The sequence below is a fragment of the Eubalaena glacialis genome, chromosome 13, assembly GCF_028564815.1.
Source record: "Eubalaena glacialis isolate mEubGla1 chromosome 13, mEubGla1.1.hap2.+ XY, whole genome shotgun sequence".
NCBI classification, from domain to species: Eukaryota; Metazoa; Chordata; class Mammalia; order Artiodactyla; family Balaenidae; genus Eubalaena; species Eubalaena glacialis.
Window position 1 is genome coordinate 27,782,219 of NC_083728.1, and position 21,202 is coordinate 27,803,420.

Sequence of the window (21,202 nt, forward strand, 5' to 3'; positions counted from 1 at the left end):
AATCAAACTAGAAACCAGTAACAGAAAGATAACATGAAAATGTCCACACACTTGGAAACTAAACAACATAATTCTAAATAACTCATTGGTCAAAGAGGAAGTCTCAAGGGAAATAAAAAAATACATTGAACTAAATGAAATGAAAATACAAGATATTAAAATTTGTGGGACAGAGTTAAAACAGTGCCAAGCGGGAAATTTAGGCAATAAGTGTATACATCACAAAAGAGAAAAATTCTCAACTCATTAATCTAAGTTCTCACCTCAAGATGTAGAAAAAGAAGAGCAAAGTAAATTCAAAGCAAACAGAAAGAAGGAAATAATAAAGATAAAAGCAGAAATCAGTGAAATTTGAAGACATATGAAGAAATAAAGAACTGATAAAGACAGCTACATAGGTAATATAAAAGGAGCATTAATGTATGTTTGGTTTGTAACTCTATTTCCTACATGATTTAAAACACAAATGCATAAAAAATTAGAAACCTATGTTATCAGGGCACACAATGTATAAAGATACAATTTTTGACAAATATAAAGGAAGAGCTACAGAGCTGTATAGGAGAAATTTTTATGTTATTGAAGCTAAGCTGGTAACAATTCAAACTAGGTAGTTATAAATTTAAGATGTTAATTGTAATTAACTGTAACCATTAAGAAAATATCTGAAAAATATACACAAAAGGAAATGAGAAGAAATAGAGGACTTTGGGACCTCCCTGGTGGTCCAGTGGTTAAGGCTCTGTGCTCCCAATGCAGGGGGCCCGGGTTCAATCCCTGGTCGGGGAACCATGCCACAACTAAGAGCCTGCATGCCACAACTGAAAAGATCCCGCATGCCGCAACAAAGATCCCACGTGCCGCAACTAAGACCCGGCGCAGCCAAATAAATAAACATTAAAAAAAAAAAAAGAAAAGAAATAGAGGACTTAAGCAAACTACAAACCAATTAGACTTAACAAACAGCTATAGGACGCTTTACCAGCAACAGCAGGATACACATTCTTTAGTGCATATGAAATTTTCTCCAGGATAGACTATATGTTAGATCGCAAAACAAGTCTCTATAAATTTAAAAGATTGAAATAATATAATGCATCTTCTCTGACCACAGTGAAATAAAACTAGAAATCAGTAACAGAAGGAAAATTGGAAAATATACAAATACATGGAAATTAAACAACACACTGTTAAATAACCAATTAGTCAAAGAAGAAATCACAAAGGAAATTAGAAAATACTCAGAGACAGATGAAACATAACACACCAAAACTTATGGGATGCAGTAAAATCAATGCTCACAGGGAAATTTATAGCAATAAATGCAACTTTGATGAATGGACCAATTTCTTGAAAAGTACAACCTACTGCAACTTACCCAAAATGAAATAGATAATTTGATAACCTTTTAAAAGCTAAGATAATTGAATTTGCAATATAAAAATTACCCCACCCCACCCCCAAATTTCCAGGCCCAGATGATTTCACTGGAGAATTCTACCAAATGGTTAAAGAAAAAGTAACACTATTTCTAGATAATATTTTCCAGAAAATAGAAGGAAGGGAATTACCCTGATGCCAAAACCAGACAAAGATTCAGATGACCACCTGCAATCTAGATTTAAGGTTGATCCTCATTCCAAGAAAATTCAAATAAATAAAAATGTTTGAGACAATCAGGGAAATCTGCATACTGAATGGATATATGATATTAAGGAAATATTAAGATTTTTTATGTCTAGTCATAGTATTTTGGTTATGTATATTAAAACAGTCCTTATTGACATACTGAAATATTTATGAATGAAATGATATGATGCCTGGGATTTATTAAAATAATTCAGGGGCAGGGGTAGGAAAATGAGGACCATGAGCAGATAATTGTGGACTCCCGGGAGACACATGGAGGTTTATTAAACTATTCTTTTTTGTATGTTTGAACTTTTCCTTAAGAACTGTTTAGGGCATTTCTATTCTTTTTCTATAATCTCCCTGGTCATGACTTTTGTTTACTTTCTACTGCATTCTTGTTTTTTTCTTACTGGTTTGTTAGATGGGTTTAAAAAAACCTTTTTTTAAAGGAAATCAGCCCTTTATCTGTCATACAGATAAATACTTTTTAGTTCCTCATTTGTCTCTTGAGTTTCTTTCTCATTTTTTACAGAAAATTTCAGTATTACAGGATAATTTGACCCAAATGTTTTGACCTCGTATATGTGTTTACCCCAAGACTATTTTGACTATGAGTTTTGAATTCAATTATTTTTATCAGGATTACACTAATCCAATACATCAAGAAAGAGTTTTCTTGGGCAAGCTGAATGAAACAAATTTAATCCCTCCATCAGTTATTTTATGACCAAAGTTAAATTCTTTCTAACGTTTCCCACTTTAAATTTAATTTTACAAAATTATTTTTTCATGAAAATCACTTAGTTTCATGGGGTAAATGCCACCATGAAGATTTAATTCTTCTCTCAGTCATTTTTAGTCTATATCTGATTTCACCAGTTTCCTGCCATTGTGCGTTGTCTACTATGTCCATTATTTTTAATTGGTCCAATTTTTTCAGGTCACATTTGATTATCTAAATGTCAAAATTGTATTCCCTGTTTGAATTTTAGTCAATATCTAATTTAACATGTCAGTTTTCGTTTCTGTCAACTTGATTTTGTGTTGGTTATTTCTAGACATCTGTGGTAGTTTGTATTATTTGCTCACAGTTCTGCCTTCCCTCCTCACGCTCTCCACATACCCTCTACTGGAGGACGTTTCTCTACTCATCGATGTTTAACTTGACTGTGGTTGGCAGTCTATATTTTCCAAAGATGACCACAATGTATTTCCCATCTCACATTCATCCCTCAACATTTAAAAAAAAATTTTATAGAAGTGTAATTGATTTACAATGTGGCGTTAATTTCTGCTGTACAGCAAAGTGACTCAGTTATATATATATATATATATATATATATATATATGTGTGTGTGTGTGTTTTTTCATATTCTTTTCCATTCTGGTTTATCACAGGATATTGAATATAGTTCCTTGTGCTGTACAGTAGGACCTTGTTGTTTCATTCATCTCACATCTTACATTGACCTTGATGTCTTCCCATCAAGTAGGGGAGGTGTCTGTCCTCTCCCTCTTGAACCTGAGCGGAGCTCTGTGAGAGCCTCGAGCAACAGGGTTCAGAAGTGATGCGTCTTCTGCGGCTAGATCATAAAACTACAATACACTTCCCCCTTGCTCTCTTGGAACCCACCCACCATGCTTTGAGGGAGCCCAAACTAGCCCACACAGAGAGAAAACCTGGGGAATGCCACAAAGAGGTGTTCTGGTTGACGGCTCCAACTGAGGTCCCAGCTGACAGCCAATGTTAACCACCAGATGTGTAAGTGAAAACACCTCCAGAAGATTCTGACCACAGCCTTGAGTGTTTCCAGCTGGCGGCCCAGACAGTCTAGAGCAGAGGCAAGCAGTTCCCAGTGTGCCCTGCCTAAATTCCTGAACTACAGAATCAGTGAGCATAAGGAAATTGCTGTTTCATGCCTTTAAGTTTTAAGGGGGGTTGTAATGTAGCAGTTGTAACCAGAGCACCACAGGACTTGCTTTGACTGGTGGAACGCGGTGCTGGTTCTGTGTGTGTGGTTCTGAGCCTGGGCTTTCAGAGCATCATGGGTCCTCACTGTCTCTCTGTCCCCTCAGGAGTCTCTGACTTCTGTCATGACAAAAACATGTGCCTGCTGGTCCCAGAAAAAGGAGACACATGAATAACCCTGAACCCAACTGTTATGGGCTGAATTGTGTCTCCTGCAAATTCCTATGTTGAAGTCCTAACCCCTAATACCTCAGAATGTGACAGTATTTGGAGATAGGGCCTTTAAAAAGGTGATAAACTTAAATGAGGTCATCAGGGAAGGCCCTAACCTGATCTGCCTGGTGTCCTTATAAGAAGAGGAAATCTGGACACACATGGAGACACCAGGGATACAAACACAGAGGAATGACCACATGAGGACACAGTGAGAAGGAGGCCATCTGCAAGCCAAGGAGAGAGGCATCAGAAGAAACCAATCCTACCAACACTTCAATCTTGGACTTCTAACCTCCAGAACTGTGAGAAAATACATTTCTGTTGTTTAAGCCACCCAGTCTGTGGTATTTTGTTACGGCTGCCCTAGGAAACCAAAATACCAACCCAGAGCCTGGAACTAAACCTGGCAGATCCCAGCAGAGCCTCAGCCAACCCATAAGCCCATGAAAGATAGAAATAAATGCTCAAAGTTATAAGCCACCAAGTTTTGGGGTTGTTTGTTACACAGCATTATTGTAGGCGAAAAAATGACTAGTACAACATCTAATTTTCCCCAGGCCAATTTTGACAATTTTCTTTATTACCCACAACATAATTTCTTAGCAATTTATTAATCTAAGCAAAGTTTATCGCCTGCATAGTTCAACATCTTCAGTTATGTCGAAACTGCTCCTGCTGCTAGCAAAGCATCAGGGCCTGGGTCAAAATAATGGGGTCAAAACATACTATCAAACATTTCTATAGCTCTTATCCCCCTTAGCCTCCGACTGGCCATGTTCATGCCAGTCCTGCCCACAGGCCAGGAGACCCGAAGGCCAGGGCTCCTTTCTGCTCCATGTCTGCATCCCCAGCATCTTTTATGCTAAGGCAGTGAAATGGATCCCTCAGGCCAGACAGAACCTGGCACTAAGGCAGCTGTCTTTCTCAAATAAAAATTAAATGGGGACTTCCCTGGTGATGCAGTGGTTAAGAATCTGCCTGCCAATGTAGGGGGCATGGGTCTGAGCCCTGGTCTGGGAAGATCTCACATGCCACAGGACAACAAAGCCTGTGCGCCACAACTACTGAGCCTGCGCTCTAGAGCCCGCGAGCCGCAACTGCTGAGCCCACGCGCCACAGCTGCTGAAGCCTGCATGCCTAGAGCCTGTGTTCCGCAACAGGAGAAGCCACCGCAATGAGAGGCCCTCGCACTGCAGCCAAGAGTGACCCCCGCTCGCTGCAACTAGAGAAAGCCCACGCACAGCAACAAAGACCCAACGCAGCCAAAAATAAATAAATAAATTTATTTTAAAAATAGAAAAAAAAAATTAAATGGATGTTCAAGGCTCCCCATCCTCTGACTGCCACATACTCCCTCAGTTCCATCTTTCCCTGCTTTCCCCCAGACTTGTGTCTTCAGTAGAGGCAGCAGAGACTCCAAGGCCCTGTATGAGTCTCCCACTTCCCCGTCTCCCCTTGTTCATCTCTTCCTTCTCCTCTGACAACCCACTGGCTTCCTTTATTTCCTCTTTCATGACATGGTCCTCACTACCACAGGGCCTTTGCACATGCTTTTCTTTGCCTAAAATGCTGTTCCACCACCCCTTTCATCTAGTTTACACCCAGTCATCCTTCATATTGTAACCAAGCAGGACCCTATGAGGCCTTCCCTGAATAGATCCCCACCCATGTCCTCCACCTGCTTTTTGTCTGTAGAAAAACTTTAGTCAAAGTTTTAAAGAATAAAGTTAATCAGAGAAGTGAGAAAATGCAGAAAGGAAAACAGTCAAGCAAGACAAAATAATAATACTTTTGCCATTAAACAAAGTCAAGGACCTTTAGTTCTTCCTCGAGGACTATAGATAACATTCTGAGCCATGTCCTTTGAGCTGTTTTGCAGATACTGAAACCCCCGCCAGGTGGGAGAAGTTAACTGTAGGCTGCCCGCAAGCATGTAGACCCCAGTCCACTTGGAACCAGGAGGCTGATGATGCTGACTCCTGATTACCTCCCCACCAACCTGTCAGAACAATGTCCACGAGCTGATCACACCCTGATCCTTGAATACTATAAGACTCCTCACTACCCCCTCCAGGGCGGAACACACATTCTTGAGGGCATTAGCCCACTGGGGCCCCCTTTGCCTGGCAAAGCAATAGAGCTGTTTCTTTCTACTTCACTCAAAATTCTGTCTCTGAGGTTTAATCTGGCACCAGTGTACAGAGGATGAATTTCGGCAACAATATCTCAAATATGAAGACACTTCTTCAGGGAAGCCCACCCTGACTTCTCTAGATTAGGTCAGTCCAAGTACCATGTATCTCCCCTTCTTAGCACTCATCTGTTCTATAATTTATTAGGGTGACCATTACGGACTTTCAGATTCATGAGGACTGGAAATCACGACACTGGAATGAGGTCTCATTCACTCTGTCCCCAGAGTCTGGTACATAGTGGATGCACAATAAATATTTGTTGATTGAATGAATATTGTCCCAATTGCTCTGCTGAATCCCTCCATTGGCATCCAGGGTGTCCTTGGAGGTGTGCCGCTCAGGTGTCTCTTCAAGAGGACCTGCTATGAAGAGGATAGGTGTATGACCACCTCCAGCTGCTGCGCTTTCAGAGCTGCTGCAGTGTTCATGCCAAGGCCACAGCCCCCTAGGAAACCAAGGACTACAAAGGACTGAGCACAGTGGGACTCTAGGGATGGGTCAATTTTGCCCAACACAGGACTCATCTAATGGGCTTTTTTTGCTCTAAGGCTCCCCATTGGCCTGGCCAAGACTTTCTCAAAGATGCTGTGCCAGTTATCAATGTATTGCCCCTCCACCCCAAATTCACCCCTCAGTGCCTGCTCTAAGGTAATGAATGAGCAGGACTCTGAGCATCGCCCCCTTTACAGTGAGATGCTAAACTTCTCCAGTAGAGGGTGCTGGAGGAGACATACCAAGAGGAAAGGAGGCTTCTCTCTTTGGTTCGGGGCGGGGCGGGGGGTGTGTGTGTGTATTCCTATATAATCTGTTTTCTGCCCCAAGACCAACCCTCTCCCACAACACATACCTTCCTACTATTCTCCAAGTCATTCTACTCCAGTCACTGTGGCCTCCTTGATGTTCCACAAGCTGACAAACTAAAATCCTATCTCAGGATCTTTGCACTTGCTGTTTTGTCTTCTCATATGCCACCTCTTCTAAGAGGCTTCACCTACCACCCCCAAACCCCTTTTAGCTCTGTCCCTTTATCCTGCTCTGATTTGTTCCTTCATAGCACTGATTACTTTGTAACATACTGTATATTATACTTACTTATTCCTTTTTCTGTCTCCCCCCCCACCCCCCCCCCCCACACACACATAAAGAAACACCTCCTCCATGAGGCCAGACACTTTGTGTGTCTTGTTCACTGCTGCATCCCCAGGGCCTAGATTAGTACCTGGCACACAGCAGATACTCAATAAGTATTTGTTAGTTGACCGAATATAGGAGTGTCCTTACCTTTGCTCAAGCCATTCCCTCCACCTGGAATGCCTTCCCTCTCCTTCCTACCTTTCCTAATCCCACCTATCATTTAAGGCTCAACCCCAACCTCTACTCCTCCAGGAAGCCCTCCCTGATAAGTGGGGCCCTGGAAAGTGGCTTACTGCCTCTCACCTACTGTCCTGCCCAATTTTAGGTATAATGTAGGCTTTATGGCAGGTAGAGACTGTGGAGGAGACTAAAGGCAGATGAGAGCAGGCCAGCTTTATTGGGGTTAAGTGGCGGGGAGGGGCCTCCATAGGCTCCGGGCCAGGGCAGAGCTGCAGCGTGAGCAGCTGGGACGCCACGTCACTTCTTCCACTCCTTCCTCTCATAGTCCCACCGGGAGGCCAGGCCTTGCACAGGGTTGCCCTTCATGTCCAGGATGCGCTGGAGCTGCTGGGCCTTCCACTCATCCATCAGGGTGATGGGTTTCTTAGGGAACACTGCAGGGAAGGAACCGGGTAGGGACAGGGGCATGCGGGACCCTGCCAGGCCCACCCCCTCCCGCTGAGCCAGGGTCTCCAGGCACAGGGCCAGGGTGCCCTGCATGAGGACCCCTCGCCACCCCCCACCAGACTCCCCACTAAAGCTGCACTCCGGGGACCTCTGAGTTATGATCCCCGCTCTGCCTTAGACTTGCTGTGGGAACTGGGCCAAGGTCCTTCCCCTTTCTGAGCCTCAGTTTCCTCACCTACTCTGTGACCCAAGGGTAAGAGGAGCACTGGTTTGAAGTCTTTCTGGGTCCAAATCCCAGCTCCAGCACTCCCTTGCTGTGTGACCTTGAACAAGTCACTTCATCTCTGAGCCCCAGTTTCCTTACCTGTCAAAAACAGGTCCCGTCCACTAGGGTTGTGGGGATTGAATGTGTTAGTATTTATAATGCAATTGGCAGAATGAGGGAAGATATGAAAACCCCTAATACATGATAGCTACTATAACTATAATTACTGAGTTTGCTCCCACTTATTGGGAAGGGTCCAGGATGAGATAGTTTCTTATGCTTCCTGAAGGGGTTGGGAGTGGGAGGTAGGATAGGGGTGTTCACTTTAAAACTATGGGGACCCAAAGGGTGAACTCACGGAGGCATTTTAGGTGCCTTGATGTGTGGATCAAGAAAGGCCTGGGGGCCAGAGCTCCCAGCCCTGCTCACATCCTACTTCCTGGTCCATCTGCCCCTGAGGCCAACTTAACCTGCCTTTGTGCCTGGTACTTTCTATTCCAGTGGGTGTGAAAGAAGGGAAAGATCTTTATGGGTACCTATTAGTACCAAACATTGGGCTAGAATAGAATTTTTCCCAAAGGTTCTCTCATTTCATCCTCATGCAAGGTAGGAATTCCCATCACATTTTTACAGAAGAAGAAACAAAGTGAGGCCCCTGGAGGTGAAGTCAATTGAGGCAGAGACTGCCACCTCATCCCCAACATCCTCCCCTCTACTTCCAGAGCAGTGCTTCTCAAACCTGAATGCACATCAGAATCACCCAGAGGGATATTAAAACATAGATTGCTGGCCTCCAGCCTCAGAGTGTCTGAGTCAGTAGATCCAGAGTGGGGCTGAGAATTTGCACTTCTAACAAGTTCCCAAGTGAAGCTGTTGGTCCAGAGACCCCACTTTGAGAATCACTCTTCTGTAGTAATAAATGGTCGGTTGGGTACATGACCACTCAGCTAAAGACTATATTTCCCAGCTTCCCTTGTGGCTATGCATGGTCATATGATCACTTCTAGCCAATAGGATGTGAGCAGAAGTGGTGGTGCAACTTCTGGACCTTAAAGAGAGTGTGTCCTCCCTTTCCCTCTTCTTGGCTGGAATGTAGGCTTTATGGCTGGAGCTGGAGCAGCCATTTTGTATGTCAAGAAGGAAGCTGCATGTTAAGGATGGCAGAGCAACAAGACAGAAGGAGTCTGATATTGTGGAATCCCCATACTCCCCCTGGCCTTTTTTGTGAGAGAGGAAAAAAACTTCTATCTTGTTTAAGCTCTTGTACATTGAAGACTCTTTGTTACAGCAGCCAAAACAATATACTGAAATGTTCATGGTTAATAACAGCAATCAGTAACAACATCATTCATAACTATGTGCCAGGCACTAGCCAACAGTTTTCTCATTAAATCCTCACAAGAACCCTGAGATGTGGGCACTATTATTCCCATTTTACAGATGAGAGAATTGAGGCCCAGAGAGGTAGGGTCCCTACATTCCAACCCAGGCAGCCATGCTCTGCCCTTCCCCATACACCTCTTTGGGGGACTTTTCAAAACTCTTCAGATGAATGCCAGCATAGTTCCCTTATCAAAGCTTGGCTGGTGGCTGTGGCCACAAGGGCATGGCCGAGGGCTGCGGCCAGGTGAGACACTGCCACTCACCATAGACCCGCTGCCACCAAATCAGCAGACCTGTGAATCCAAAGAAGAAGAAGACACAGCCCATCACTGTCTTCCACTCGTTGGAACAATGGTTCATCTCTGTGAAGGTCTCATGGAACTGGAGCCGGTACACTGGAGGCAGGTGAGGGGTGGGGGAGGAGGGGCCTCAGGTGCATCCATTCCGAGGGCCCTGGGCCAACTCTTGGCCTCAGGGACCTCCAGCCTCCCCCTCCCTGCAGCAGATGCTGTCCATTCAGCAAATTCTTATTGAGCATGTACGATGTGCAAAGCATGGCCAGGAGCTGATGGCAAAGCTGGCTCCCAGGGGCACTTCTGGGGGGCAGCACTTGGGGTCACACGTCCCTCCTGCTTCCCAGGGTCAGGCCCCTGCTCTCCCACCCACCTCACCTGCCTCTTTCTGCTCCATCTCCCCACACCACTTAGTGATGCCCAGGACCCTCCATGCTCTCCAGCTCCTGTATCCTTCCCCATGCTGTTCCTACTACCTGACAGCCCCTCCTCCTCACCATCCAAAGCCAACTGGAACAACCCTCCTCTGGAAGGCCCACCCGGATTCCATCTTTCTCTCTCCTTTGGGTTCTCACAGCGCCCTGAACACACCTCACCCAGCCGCATATCCTGTATTACAGCTATCTGGGTTTGTGTTCGTTCCCCCACTCGACTGGGAGCACCCTGAGGGCCAGAACCCTCAGGGGGATTCACTTCTGTGTCCCCAGCATCGCCTAGCATCAGGCTGTGCACAAACGGTTCAATGAATAAAAAAATGAACGAACAAAGGAATGAATTTCACCCCTCAGGTCTGCATTCGAGTCTTTGGGTGGTTCTGGCTGTCTTGGCTGGGGGCTCTCCCTGCCCACTGCTCCGTGACAGGCCAGGCCCTTCTTTGCAAAGTCGCCCCCAGCCCCACCCTGAGACCTACGGGCCACCTTCTCAGCGTGGCTCAGCTGCGTCCAGCTGCCCTTCTCCTTCTCCTTCAGGGCCTGCTGCTCTGCGTTGAGCTCCGTGCAGAAAGGCTCATCGGGCATGGGGTAGGAGCGCTGGGCATGGTAGTTGGTGTAGGGGGGCATCTTCTCCTTGCCGTGGGCTGCGGGCACAGGGGAGAACTGAGTTCAGGCTGCCCCTGGGACGTCCTGGCACTAACCGTAATATTAACAAAGAGGGTGGCACTTACTGAGCACTTACTGTGTGCCAGGAGCCATGCTAAGGCCTTCGGGCGAGTTGACTCATTGGCTCAGCATCACTCTGAGACAGTGATATTGTTCTCTTCATCTTATAGAGGAAGAAACTGAGTAGCTAAGGGACTTGCCGAAATTCACAGAGCAAAAGGGAGCCGGGCCAGGGCTGCAATTCAGCCCCTCTGGCTTCAAATCCTGTGTCCTCTGGGAAGATCTGGGGTGAGGAGGGCACATCAGGCAAAGGCAATGGGTAGGGAAAGGTTCAATGTGATGAACCTGAGATGGCAGATGGGAAACTGCCCCACAAACTGTAAAGCACTATCCCTATGCTTTTAATGAGTGGTCAAGAGCACAGCTTTGGAGTCGCGGAACCCCAGTTCCACCCCAGCCCAGCTCTGACAAGCCCCTTTACCTCACTGTGTTCAACGTCCTCATCTGGAAAGTGGGGATAGTAAAAGATCCTACCTCACACTGTTGTGGAAGCTTCAAGATAATGCACTCAAAAGGCTTAGCACAGTGCCTGGCACACAGTAGATGCTCCATAAATTACACTGATAGACAGAGGTTGGTTTTACCTCTGGCTTCCATTCTTAAGCTTTCCCTGATGGCTAAGCCCTCAAGGGCTCCATGTGAGTATCCAGAACAAGGCTGGGTGCTAGAAGGGTCTCAGTAAAGCTTCTTCTGTTTATTGTCACCAGAGATGCCCTCAAGGAGGGCATTGGTACCACCTTGCCCAAATAGCATGGGAACTGCTTTGGGCAAAGAGTCCTGGCTCTGGGCCTGTTTGTTCACCTGAGAAATGGAGATAACAGCATAGCATTCACTTCATGTGGCTGCCGTGAGGTCTAAATGTGTTAATCTCTGCAAAAAGTTTATCACAGCTCAGGGTACATAGTAAGGGCTCAATAAATGTTATCTGTTTTTATTCTCCAGAGGGTCAGGAAGGCCCTTCTATCTGGCTGAAGTCTCTCCTACTTTAGGCCTCTTTTTTCTGACTAGCATGGACACAAGGGTCTGGAAAGGCGGTCCCAAGTTCTGTCAGCACCCTCAACCTCAGAACACAAAGGCCTTAGGGGCCTGAGATATGGGGGTCAGACCCTGAGAAAGCTTGGGAGGAGGGGACGGCTGTCTCTATTTCCTGGAAGAATGTGGCCCTGGACCAAGGGGTAGGATCATGGGAAATGGTTTGGGGCAGGCCCAGGGCAGCATGAAAGGGACCAGGGGCAGCCTGCAGACAGGACCCTTGCCCCTGGCCTTGCAGTTAGGCAAGGGTCAGGGTGGGGTGGGTGTCCAGGTCTTACCAGTGCCTCCTGGGCTGTGGATCCCTCGCATTCCAAGTCCTCCTTTCCTCAGCACCAAGCTCCAGGCAGCTCTAAAGGACATCTGGGGGTGTGTGTGGATGAGTCCTGCCCTCTGCCCTCTGCCCTTCCCCTCAGGATCCAGACAGAGAAACAGCTTTTTCACAGGTGTCGTGGCTGGGGGACTGGTCCCCAGGATTTCAACGTCACCTCCTGCCCCTGCCCCTTCTAATTTTGTATGATATACCTATGGGGGTTGATGGGCATCCTAGACATTTGGAGCCCCCTCCTGGGACCTCAGTTTACCATCTGAGAAGTGGGAGGAGGCCTAACTCTTAAGGCAGGACTTGAACAGTTTGGGTCTGGGAGCCTGGGTTCTGGTTCCAGCCCCAGCTCATGGTGGCTAGGTTGGGAAACCTCTCTCAGCTGTTTGCCCTCTAGAGGAAACAGGGTGGGAGTCCAGGTAGGGAGGGAGCAGGTCCTGGGATAACTCTCCTCGCTACAAGGCCATCTGCCAAGGTCTCCTGCAGATGGTTTGGCCCCCACCCCTTCCCCCATAATTGGCTGCCTACGTGCCTGGAAGGCCTGCTCTGCTGGACCTGGTGGGAGAGGGGGGCAGGCGAGCCCAACCCCCCCCATCCCCAGGGAAATCTCAGGGTCTGGCATCCCAGGGGGGCGAGGAGGGGACTTAGAGGAGGACAAGGACCAAACTGGGTCAGAGGGAGGAAGAGAGGCACACATCTGGGGAGAAGAAGTGGGTATCCCACTTCTGGAAATTGAAAGAGGCCCCACATCTAGGGAAAGAGAGGCACCCAATCATTAGAGAGAGGGAGGGGTGTACCATATATGGAAAGTGGGAAGGGGCCGCACATCTGGAAAGGAAGGGCTCCCCATCAGTGATGAGTGGTTGAGAGCCCCACCTATGGGGAGGGAAGGAGTAATCTACATTTGAGGACAGAGATGGCTCCCCATATGCGGACGGAGGAAAGTTCCCCTCAACTCTGAGCTGCCAGTAGCCGCAACCCCCCCCCAACCCCCATCCTCCTCTATAGCAGCGTCCCCACGGGCCCTGACCGGGTGGTAAAAGCCGGAGTCCCAGCCGCGTCCCCCACCGGCCCGGGTTTGGGCAGCCGGGGCTCTCCCCACCCACTCACTCACCGTGCGGCTCAGCGGAAGCCAGAGCGCGACCCGGGTCTGCGGAGCAACTAACAGAACAGGCTGCAGAGAGACCCGAGCGCTGGCGCCCGCCTCCGGGCCCGCCCCACAGCCTTTCCCAGGACCGCCCCCGCGTGGGAACGTCCTGCCTGTGAGAGCCCAGCCCGCGTCCCTGGGGGCTCCCAGCCACAGACTGGGAAGAGGGGCTGCACAATGACTCCCCGCCTCAATTTGCCTGCCCACTGGGGTCCTGCCTCTGGAGACCCCCAGCTGACGCAGCCCTGGGACCAGCTGGCTGTGTGTCCTGGGCTGGCCCAGCCCTGTGAGTCCAGTTGTCCCAGGAGCTGGATCTTCCTGCCTTCACACCTTTGCTCACCGCTGTTTCTTCCACCTGGAATGCTCTCTTTTGAGGACCCAAGTCTTGGCAACTTTCCAGCCCAGACCCCATGCCTTCCTGCTCCAGGAAGCTACAAGCATCTAGAATCTGGGAGCTGGCCTGTGGTGTACCACCTGGCACGAATGCCCTCATACTCAATGAGAGGTGAAAAAAGCCTCCCCCTGGGTTCAAATCTTAGCTGTGTGACCTTCAACAAATGGCCAAACCTCCCTGAGTTTCTGTTTTCTGAAAAAGAGAGCTAATGATATCTCTTACCTTACATGATTGTTGTAAAGATTAAATATGTCAATAGAAAAGCATCAGGCACATTTATTCAAGAACTATTTATTAAGACCTATTACAGCTGGCATTATTGTCTATTGTTTAACAGGTTAAACGCTTGGGGATTTAGAGACAAACAAAATCAAACATGGTCCCTGCCATTTTAGGGCTTACAATCCAGTTCCAAGCAGAGAGAGGCCTGTGCAAAGCCCCAGAGGCAGAAAAACACAGGTGTATTCACAGAACAGAGAGAGGCCATCTTGGCCAGAGTGTAATGGGCAAAGGAGAAAGCTGGAGAGAGGCTGGAGTACCAAGCAGGGCCTCATAAGGCACGGTGTGGATTTTGGATTTTATTTTAAAGCTGGGAAGCCAAAAAAGGTAAGTAGGGGAGTGATGTGGTTAAATGGAGCAGAACATGCGTTCAGTAAATATGGCTTGGAATTGTTAGAATACTGATTCTGGACTAATGGGTGAAGGCTGTGAATTCTTTCGTGGCCTGGGGCCAGAACTTTCTAGGTCTCCAAGCTCTGGTCCCCTGAGGTGTGCCGAGCACCCACCCACCCATCAGGGTTCCTATAGCCAAGTGAAGCCATAGAGACCCATGCTAGCCAGTGCCTGGAGGAAGGGGCTTAGTGCCCTGGAAGCAGATGAGTCTTGAAGAGCAGGGACTCAGGGGAAGGTGCTAGAGAGACCGTAGAGTGGGCAGGATGCATGTCACCTCCATTCTGGGAGGTGAGAAGGCAGTGTGGGAGTCTCCTGGATGTCCAAGAGACCCCAGCTCCCAGGACTGGCCTTGCTTACTCCTGGGGGCTGCTCCTCCCCCTTCCCCATGATCAAGGGAATTCCAGATTTGAGAGAACCCAAAGAGGACTACCTTACCTCTTGGATGCTGTCCAGGGTGTCCTGAAGATTAGCCCTAAGGACAGAAGATGAGGTAAGGCCCTCCTTCAGGCAACCTGGGGAGGACACACCTTGAGTATTGTCAGAACTTTCCAGGGGCAGGTGGATGCTGGCTGCACTGGGGTGAGTGGCAAATGTGTAGGCTCTACTGCTGCCACACTCGTGACTAAGTGGCTCCATTTCTGGGCCTCAGTTTCCCCATCCATTACAAGGGCCTCCCAAGGGAGAACTTGACCCTGGAGAACTTGACCCTCTGTTCTTCTCTACCCTCTCCCACCCCCATCTCTGTGGGAACTCCAGGCTCCAGATGTGCAGTAGTGCTGTGACAAGGAACATCTGTTTGGGAAGCCGGCCCCAGGGCTGAGGGTGATGGGGTGATGGCAGGCTCCCCGGCGGCTCAAGGTTGATATAGGGCAGCACCACTGCCTAGAGGGCGATGCCCAGCAGCGTCTTGAGGTCTGGAACCTGGAAATAGTTAGACTCTCCCATAAAGCAGGTCACTCAGGTGTCCCGGGGCCGAGGAGTAGGAGTCTTCCCTGGGAACCTTGGTGGGCACAAGGTGGGCTCCAGATGAGGCATTACACACCACTCACGGCAAGGGGCCCTACATGTGAATGCAGGCTGAGATTTCAGAAACAGCAGGAATAGAAAGTGAGAGGGATCTGTCCCTTTCAGGCGGCCCTGCGGCTCCAACCCCCCAGTAGGAACCCATACAGAAAGGAGCAGCTCTCTCTCACTTGATCAGATTCAGGGAGGCCCTGAGTTTCTGCTCAGACACAAAGACCTGAGCCACAGTCTCAGCATCCTGCTGGTACGACCCCTCCCCTCCAATTCAGGCTTCATGCAGGACCCACCTCTGGCCTCCCAGCCCAGAGGAGATACTGAGGAAGAGCTAGGCCTCATGGAGGACACAAAGCCGAAAGTAGGAAGAGGTGTTGGACAAAGCGTTGCGGACCCGTATCCCCAGCCCCTGGGGAGCCCCTGGAGCCATTTGAACACGGGGAGGAGGCCTGGGATAGGAGCAGGCGAGGCCAAGAAGTGCACGGACTGGGAAGGAGATATAGGGTAGTCGGAGACCGGAAGGTAGGAGTGGGCGGGGCTTATCCTTAAGGGCGGGGACTGCGTGTAAGAGTGGGCCAGGGAAGAGCAGGGCAACCGAGGCACTAAGGGGATCGGGCCAGCTGGGCGGAGGGAGGGGCCGGTAAACAGAGGGGGCGTGGTCAGGACAGAGCAGAGGCCGATCCCGCCCACCAGCTGGAAAGCTGACTCCCAGCAGGGACACTGTGATTCCGGGACACTGCGGCCTTCAGGGCGACGGGCAGCGCCAGCATGAAGGTGCCCAGGCGGCAGCGCAGGCTCGGAGGACGTCGTGCGAAGACCGGCAGATCCAGCAGGGACCAGTCCAGAAAGCGCTTCTGCAACTGTGGACAGGAGGGCCGGCTCAGAACCGACGCCGAACCAGGGCTACCACGGGGGCGGTCGCTAGTGGCGGGTTTCCCGGCCCTAGGAACGATCCCGTGGCGCGAGCAGGAGCAGGTGGAAGCCCTTGGCTGGGTTTCATTGGGACGGGACGGGACCGGTGGTGGCCTGGAAGATGGAAACCTCCTTCCGGCAGCTCTGTTATCTCTGCACCACCACACCTGGGGCACGAAGTGAGCGAAGCCCGCGTTGTTCAGCCGGAAGAGGAATTCCTCGCAGAGTTGCAGGGGAGACGTTTGAGGCCGACCCCTCTGGCTGTCACTCGTGGCCTCTTGGCCCCCCCCCCCACAGGCGGCCCTTATTCTAGGTCCCGCCACCTGCCTCACACTACTCACCTACGTCCCTCGTCTCCTCCCTCCTTCCCCGTCCTCGAGCTGCCAGTCATCCTTCCCTGGCCCCTTGCACAGTCATTGTGCCCGCACCTCTGGACTCTACCTAGTAGTCTAGCGTTCCACCATCTCCAGCCTTACCCCAGTCCCGTCAGTTATCCCTGGCCTCGCCAGCTCGCCTAGCTGAGTCCGCCCGCCGGCCCGGCCCGTACCCGGAGGCTCCTCCTCAATCGCTCAGCCCCCGGCCGGCCCCTTGCCCAGTTAGTCCTTCCCGCACTGCCTTCGCAAGACTCGCTAAACCCTTGCCCTGGCTCCAGCCTTGCTCTTTCAGTCATTCTGTGGTGCCGCCCACTCCCAAGCCCTGCCCTCACTGTCATCCTGCTCGCCACAGCACGCCCCAGCCGAGCCCCCACCCTGTCAGCAAGCCCCGCCCCCGCAGGGCACAGCTCCCTTTCCCTAGATCCTCCCCGAGGCCCTGCCCAGTCTGTCACTCCCCTCAGGCGCGCGCCTGCTCCGGCCTCGCCCAGACTGTCACGCAGGCCCTCCCTGTCCGTCCCGAGGGCCCCGCCCCCTCCAACCCGCTCAGGCCCCGACCCCACCACGTGGTCAGTGAGGGTGCAAGCCGGAGCCCCAACGTTGCAGGCGACCGCAGAGGCAGAGGAGGCGAAGATGTTCCCCGAGCGGGGCAGGACCGGGAAGCCCTCACGCTCTGACCGCAGGAAGGGCACGAAGCCGCCGGACGGGTATCCGAACTCGCCTCGAGCCAGGAGAAGGGGCGCGGGAGTGGGGCTTCGTCAGAACTTGCTGCATTGGCATCCCGGGCCTGGGGTCCGGGTCCTCATCACCACCACCCCCGACCTGGGCAGATGTATACAAACGGCATCAAAGGACCCCCTGGTTATCAGGGACCGTGAAACTGAGGGCTTGGGAGGCCCACATCTAGGATTCTAGTCCCAGCTCTATCCTCAGCTGGTTTCCGCCCCTCTTCGTGGCTGCCTGCATGGCCTCCTTTCCACGTTTCTATAATGCCAGTCACACCCAAACTCTGCTTGGGGACCAGGAGGGTGAATGCGATGGTCTAAGCGGAGCTTATCCTAGAGGTGCCCACAGCAGTGACGTATCAGCCAGGCTATGGATGGAGCTATGGACAGTGTGGGCATTGCCTTGAGGTCCAGCCCAGTGCTCTGCTCTGACCACCAAGAGAATAGTCCAACTTGGCGAAGGGCTGTGGCCGTGGGATCCTGGGGGCGCAGGGGGTCAAATTAACTCTGGGGTAGGCACTGGTCCCTTAAGGTCCCGCCCTGGGGCTCCACACGGAATGGTCTGCAGCTTCTTTTCCTGATCTCCCAGGGCCTTCTGCACCACAGGACAAACCGAGGGTGCGCAGGGCAGGGTGTGAGGGACCCTGGCCAAGTCCCAAAGCCTTGTCTTCTCAAACTCAGCTGCCTCATGGGCATGGGGATAGTGCCCCCTGATGTGACTCTGGCCCTTGTGGGGACAGCCTCATGGCATCCTTCAGACTTCCTTAGCACCCACTGGCCTCCCAGCAAACTCCTTAGCCTGATATTTAAGGTCCCTCCTGCCAGACTCAGCAAATGCAGCTCCACCATCAACCTCTCCTCCTCTCCCACCATGCCCCAGCCATGCTGCCTTTCAGGTCTTGGAACATACTCCGCTCTTGCCCATGGCAGGGCCTTTGGAACTGCTCCCTCTGCTGAAATGCTCTTCTCTCAAGAACAAGACTCATTTATTCCCACTGGTGTGTTTCCACGAGAAAGGCTTTACTGGAGCAACACACCTCACTTCTCACCCGCAGACTTAAACTCTGGTCTACAAACAAGTTTATCAGTTATTGTGGCCTTAACAATATCTCCAATTCCACACGTTCTCTTTACAATGTGACCTTGACCCTCTTGTCATCAAATGGTGGCATCTATGTCCCCATTCCTTGAACCTGAGTGCACCTTTGTGACAGCTTTAATCATAGGACATGGTAAAAGTGATGCTGTGTGACTTCCAAAGCTGGATCATAAAATGCCATGGACTCTCTTGGGATGCTCTCTCTTATAACCCAGCCACCATGCTGTGAGGAAGCCAAACTAGCCCATGTGAAGAGAATATATGGAGAGGTCATATGTAGGTGGTCTGGCTGCAGCCCAGCTGAGGTGCCAGCCTACACCCAGCCTCAACTTCTAGCCATGTACATCTCCAGATGTTCCCAGTCCCTAGCCATCAAGTCTGCCTCAGCCATCGAGTCTTCCCAGCTAAGATCCTAGACATTATGGAACATCTCTGCTGTGCCCTTTCTGAATTCCCAACCAATAGAATCCATTAACATCAGACAGCTGTTTTACACACTAAGTTTTCAGGTGGTTTGTTATGCAGCAGTAGTAACTGGAATGGTAACAAAATGTTATTTGGATTCAATATATCTGACTCCTCATTTGACTCAGTTGTTTCAGAACTTGGGCAAGAAAGAAGGTGTTAAGTATTGACATCCCAAACCCCACCATTGTCCTCCCAATTTCAACTCAATATCATCTCCTCAGAGAGGCTTTCCTTGACCCCCGTGGAAAGTACCCTCTCTAATCAGTCCAAAATTACACACATAAAAACCCACAGGCTCACTTTTCCTGCATGCTCTACCCATCAAGCCTGTTCACTCAGGTCACTCTGCTTCCAGACTGGGATGAAGTGGGATCTAGCTGTGCAATGGATTATTTGGTTATTCTTACTATTCCATTTTAATTTACTTATTGGCTTTTTGGCTGTATATCTTTGTATTAATTTTTTGTAGGTTCTGTGTTTCTCTAGGGATTACAATATACATACTTAACGTTTGACAGTCTATTTAGTGTTCATACATTACACCTCAAGTAAAAGATAGATGCATTAAAACCATAAAGGTGCCTTTACCTTTTCCCCTTTATAATAGTTATCATATATGTATTACATCTACATTCATTGAAATACCCCAAAAAATGTTAGGATTTTTGCTCTCAAATATATTTTAAAGAACTTGACAGGAGAAATATAATCTATTATACTTATTCATATTTTTACCCTCTGTTGCTCTTTATTTATTCCTAAACTCCCAAGTTTATCTCTGGGGTCATATCCCTTCAGCCTGAAGAACTTCCTTTAACTTTCTTTTAGAGCAGGCCCACAGATGATAAATTCTCTTAGTTTCCTTCATTGAGAAAGTCTTTATTTTACTTTCATTCCTGAAGGATATTTTTGCTAGATGTAGAGTTGTTGACAGTTTTTTTCTTGCAGGACTTTATTTATTATTATTGTTATTTATTTATTTATTTTGGCCGTGTTGCGTGGCATGCGGGATCTTAGCTCCCCAACCAGGGATCGAACCCATGCCCCTTGCAGTGGAAGTATGAAGTCCTAACCACTGGACTGCCAGGGAAGTTCCTTGCAGCACTTTATTTTTATTTATTTATTTATTTTATTTTTGGCTGCGTTGGGTCTTCGTTGCTGCACGCGGGCTTTCTCTAGTTGTGGCGAGCAGGGGCTACTCTTCGTTGTGGTGCATGGGCTTCTCATTGCAGTGGCTTCTCTTGTTGCAGAACACGGGCTCTAGGCACGTGGGCTCAGTAGTTGTGGCTCGCAGGCTCTAGAGCACAGGCTCAGTAGTTGTGGCACACGGGCTTAGTTGCTCCGCGGCATGTGGGATCTTCCCGGACCAGGGCCCAAACCTGTGTCCCATGCATTGGCAGGCGGATTCTTAACCACTGTGCCATGAGGGAAGTCCCAACCTGCAGCACTTTAAAGATGCTGTTCCACTATCTTCTGGCCTCCATGGCCCCCTAAATGTAAAGTGTTTTTGGCTTTTGGTTCTTTTTTTTTTTCCTGGCTGCTTTCAAGATTTTTTTTCCTTATTGGTGGTTTTTAGTTTGATTATGAGATGTGTGAGTGTGGTTGTCTTTGAGTTTATCCTGTTTGGGCTTTGCTGGGTTTCTTGAATCTGTAAATTTAAGTTTTTCACCAAACTTGGGAAAATTTCAGTCATCATTTTAAAAAATTCTTTTTCTGCACCTTTAAGGGACTCCAATGACGTGCATATTAAATCTTTTGATATTTTCCCACATGTCCCTAAGTCTCTTTTTAGTTTTTAAAATATTTTCTCTCTCTCTTCTTTAGATTGGATCACTCCTATTGATCTAGCTTCAGGTTTACTGAGTCTTTTCTCTGTCATCTCCCTTTGCTATTGAGACCATCCTGTGAATTTTTAAGATCTGAGATATTGTGTTTCTTAAGTTCTAAAATTGTCATTTGGTCATTTGTTTTTTTTGTTTTTTCTTAGTATAATTCAGTGATTTTTTTTTTTTAAAGCTTTCTTTGTTGTTTGTCTTTTTTTAATTTTATTTATTTATTTATTTCTGGCTGTGTTGGGTCTTCGTTTCTGTGTGAGGGCTTTCTCTAGTTGTGGCAAGCGGGGGCCACTCTTCATCGCGGTGCACAGGCCTCTCACTATCGCGGCCTCTCTTGTTG

General features: G+C 49.0%; 1 protein-coding gene across 1 annotated transcript; it reads right to left on the reverse strand.

Moving 5' to 3' along the window:
- Positions 1-7,519: 7,519 nt before the first annotated feature.
- On the reverse strand, positions 7,520-15,236 carry LOC133103512 (cytochrome c oxidase subunit 4 isoform 2, mitochondrial). Its single transcript, XM_061208938.1, has 6 exons — positions 14,871-15,236; positions 13,337-13,372; positions 12,182-12,263; positions 10,625-10,789; positions 9,685-9,816; positions 7,520-7,760 (listed from the first exon to the last, which is right to left on the reverse strand). Exons 1-6 carry the CDS (start codon positions 15,069-15,071, stop codon positions 7,624-7,626), a joined length of 753 nt encoding a protein of 250 aa, XP_061064921.1. The 5' UTR covers positions 15,072-15,236; the 3' UTR covers positions 7,520-7,623.
- Positions 15,237-21,202: the final 5,966 nt, after the last annotated feature.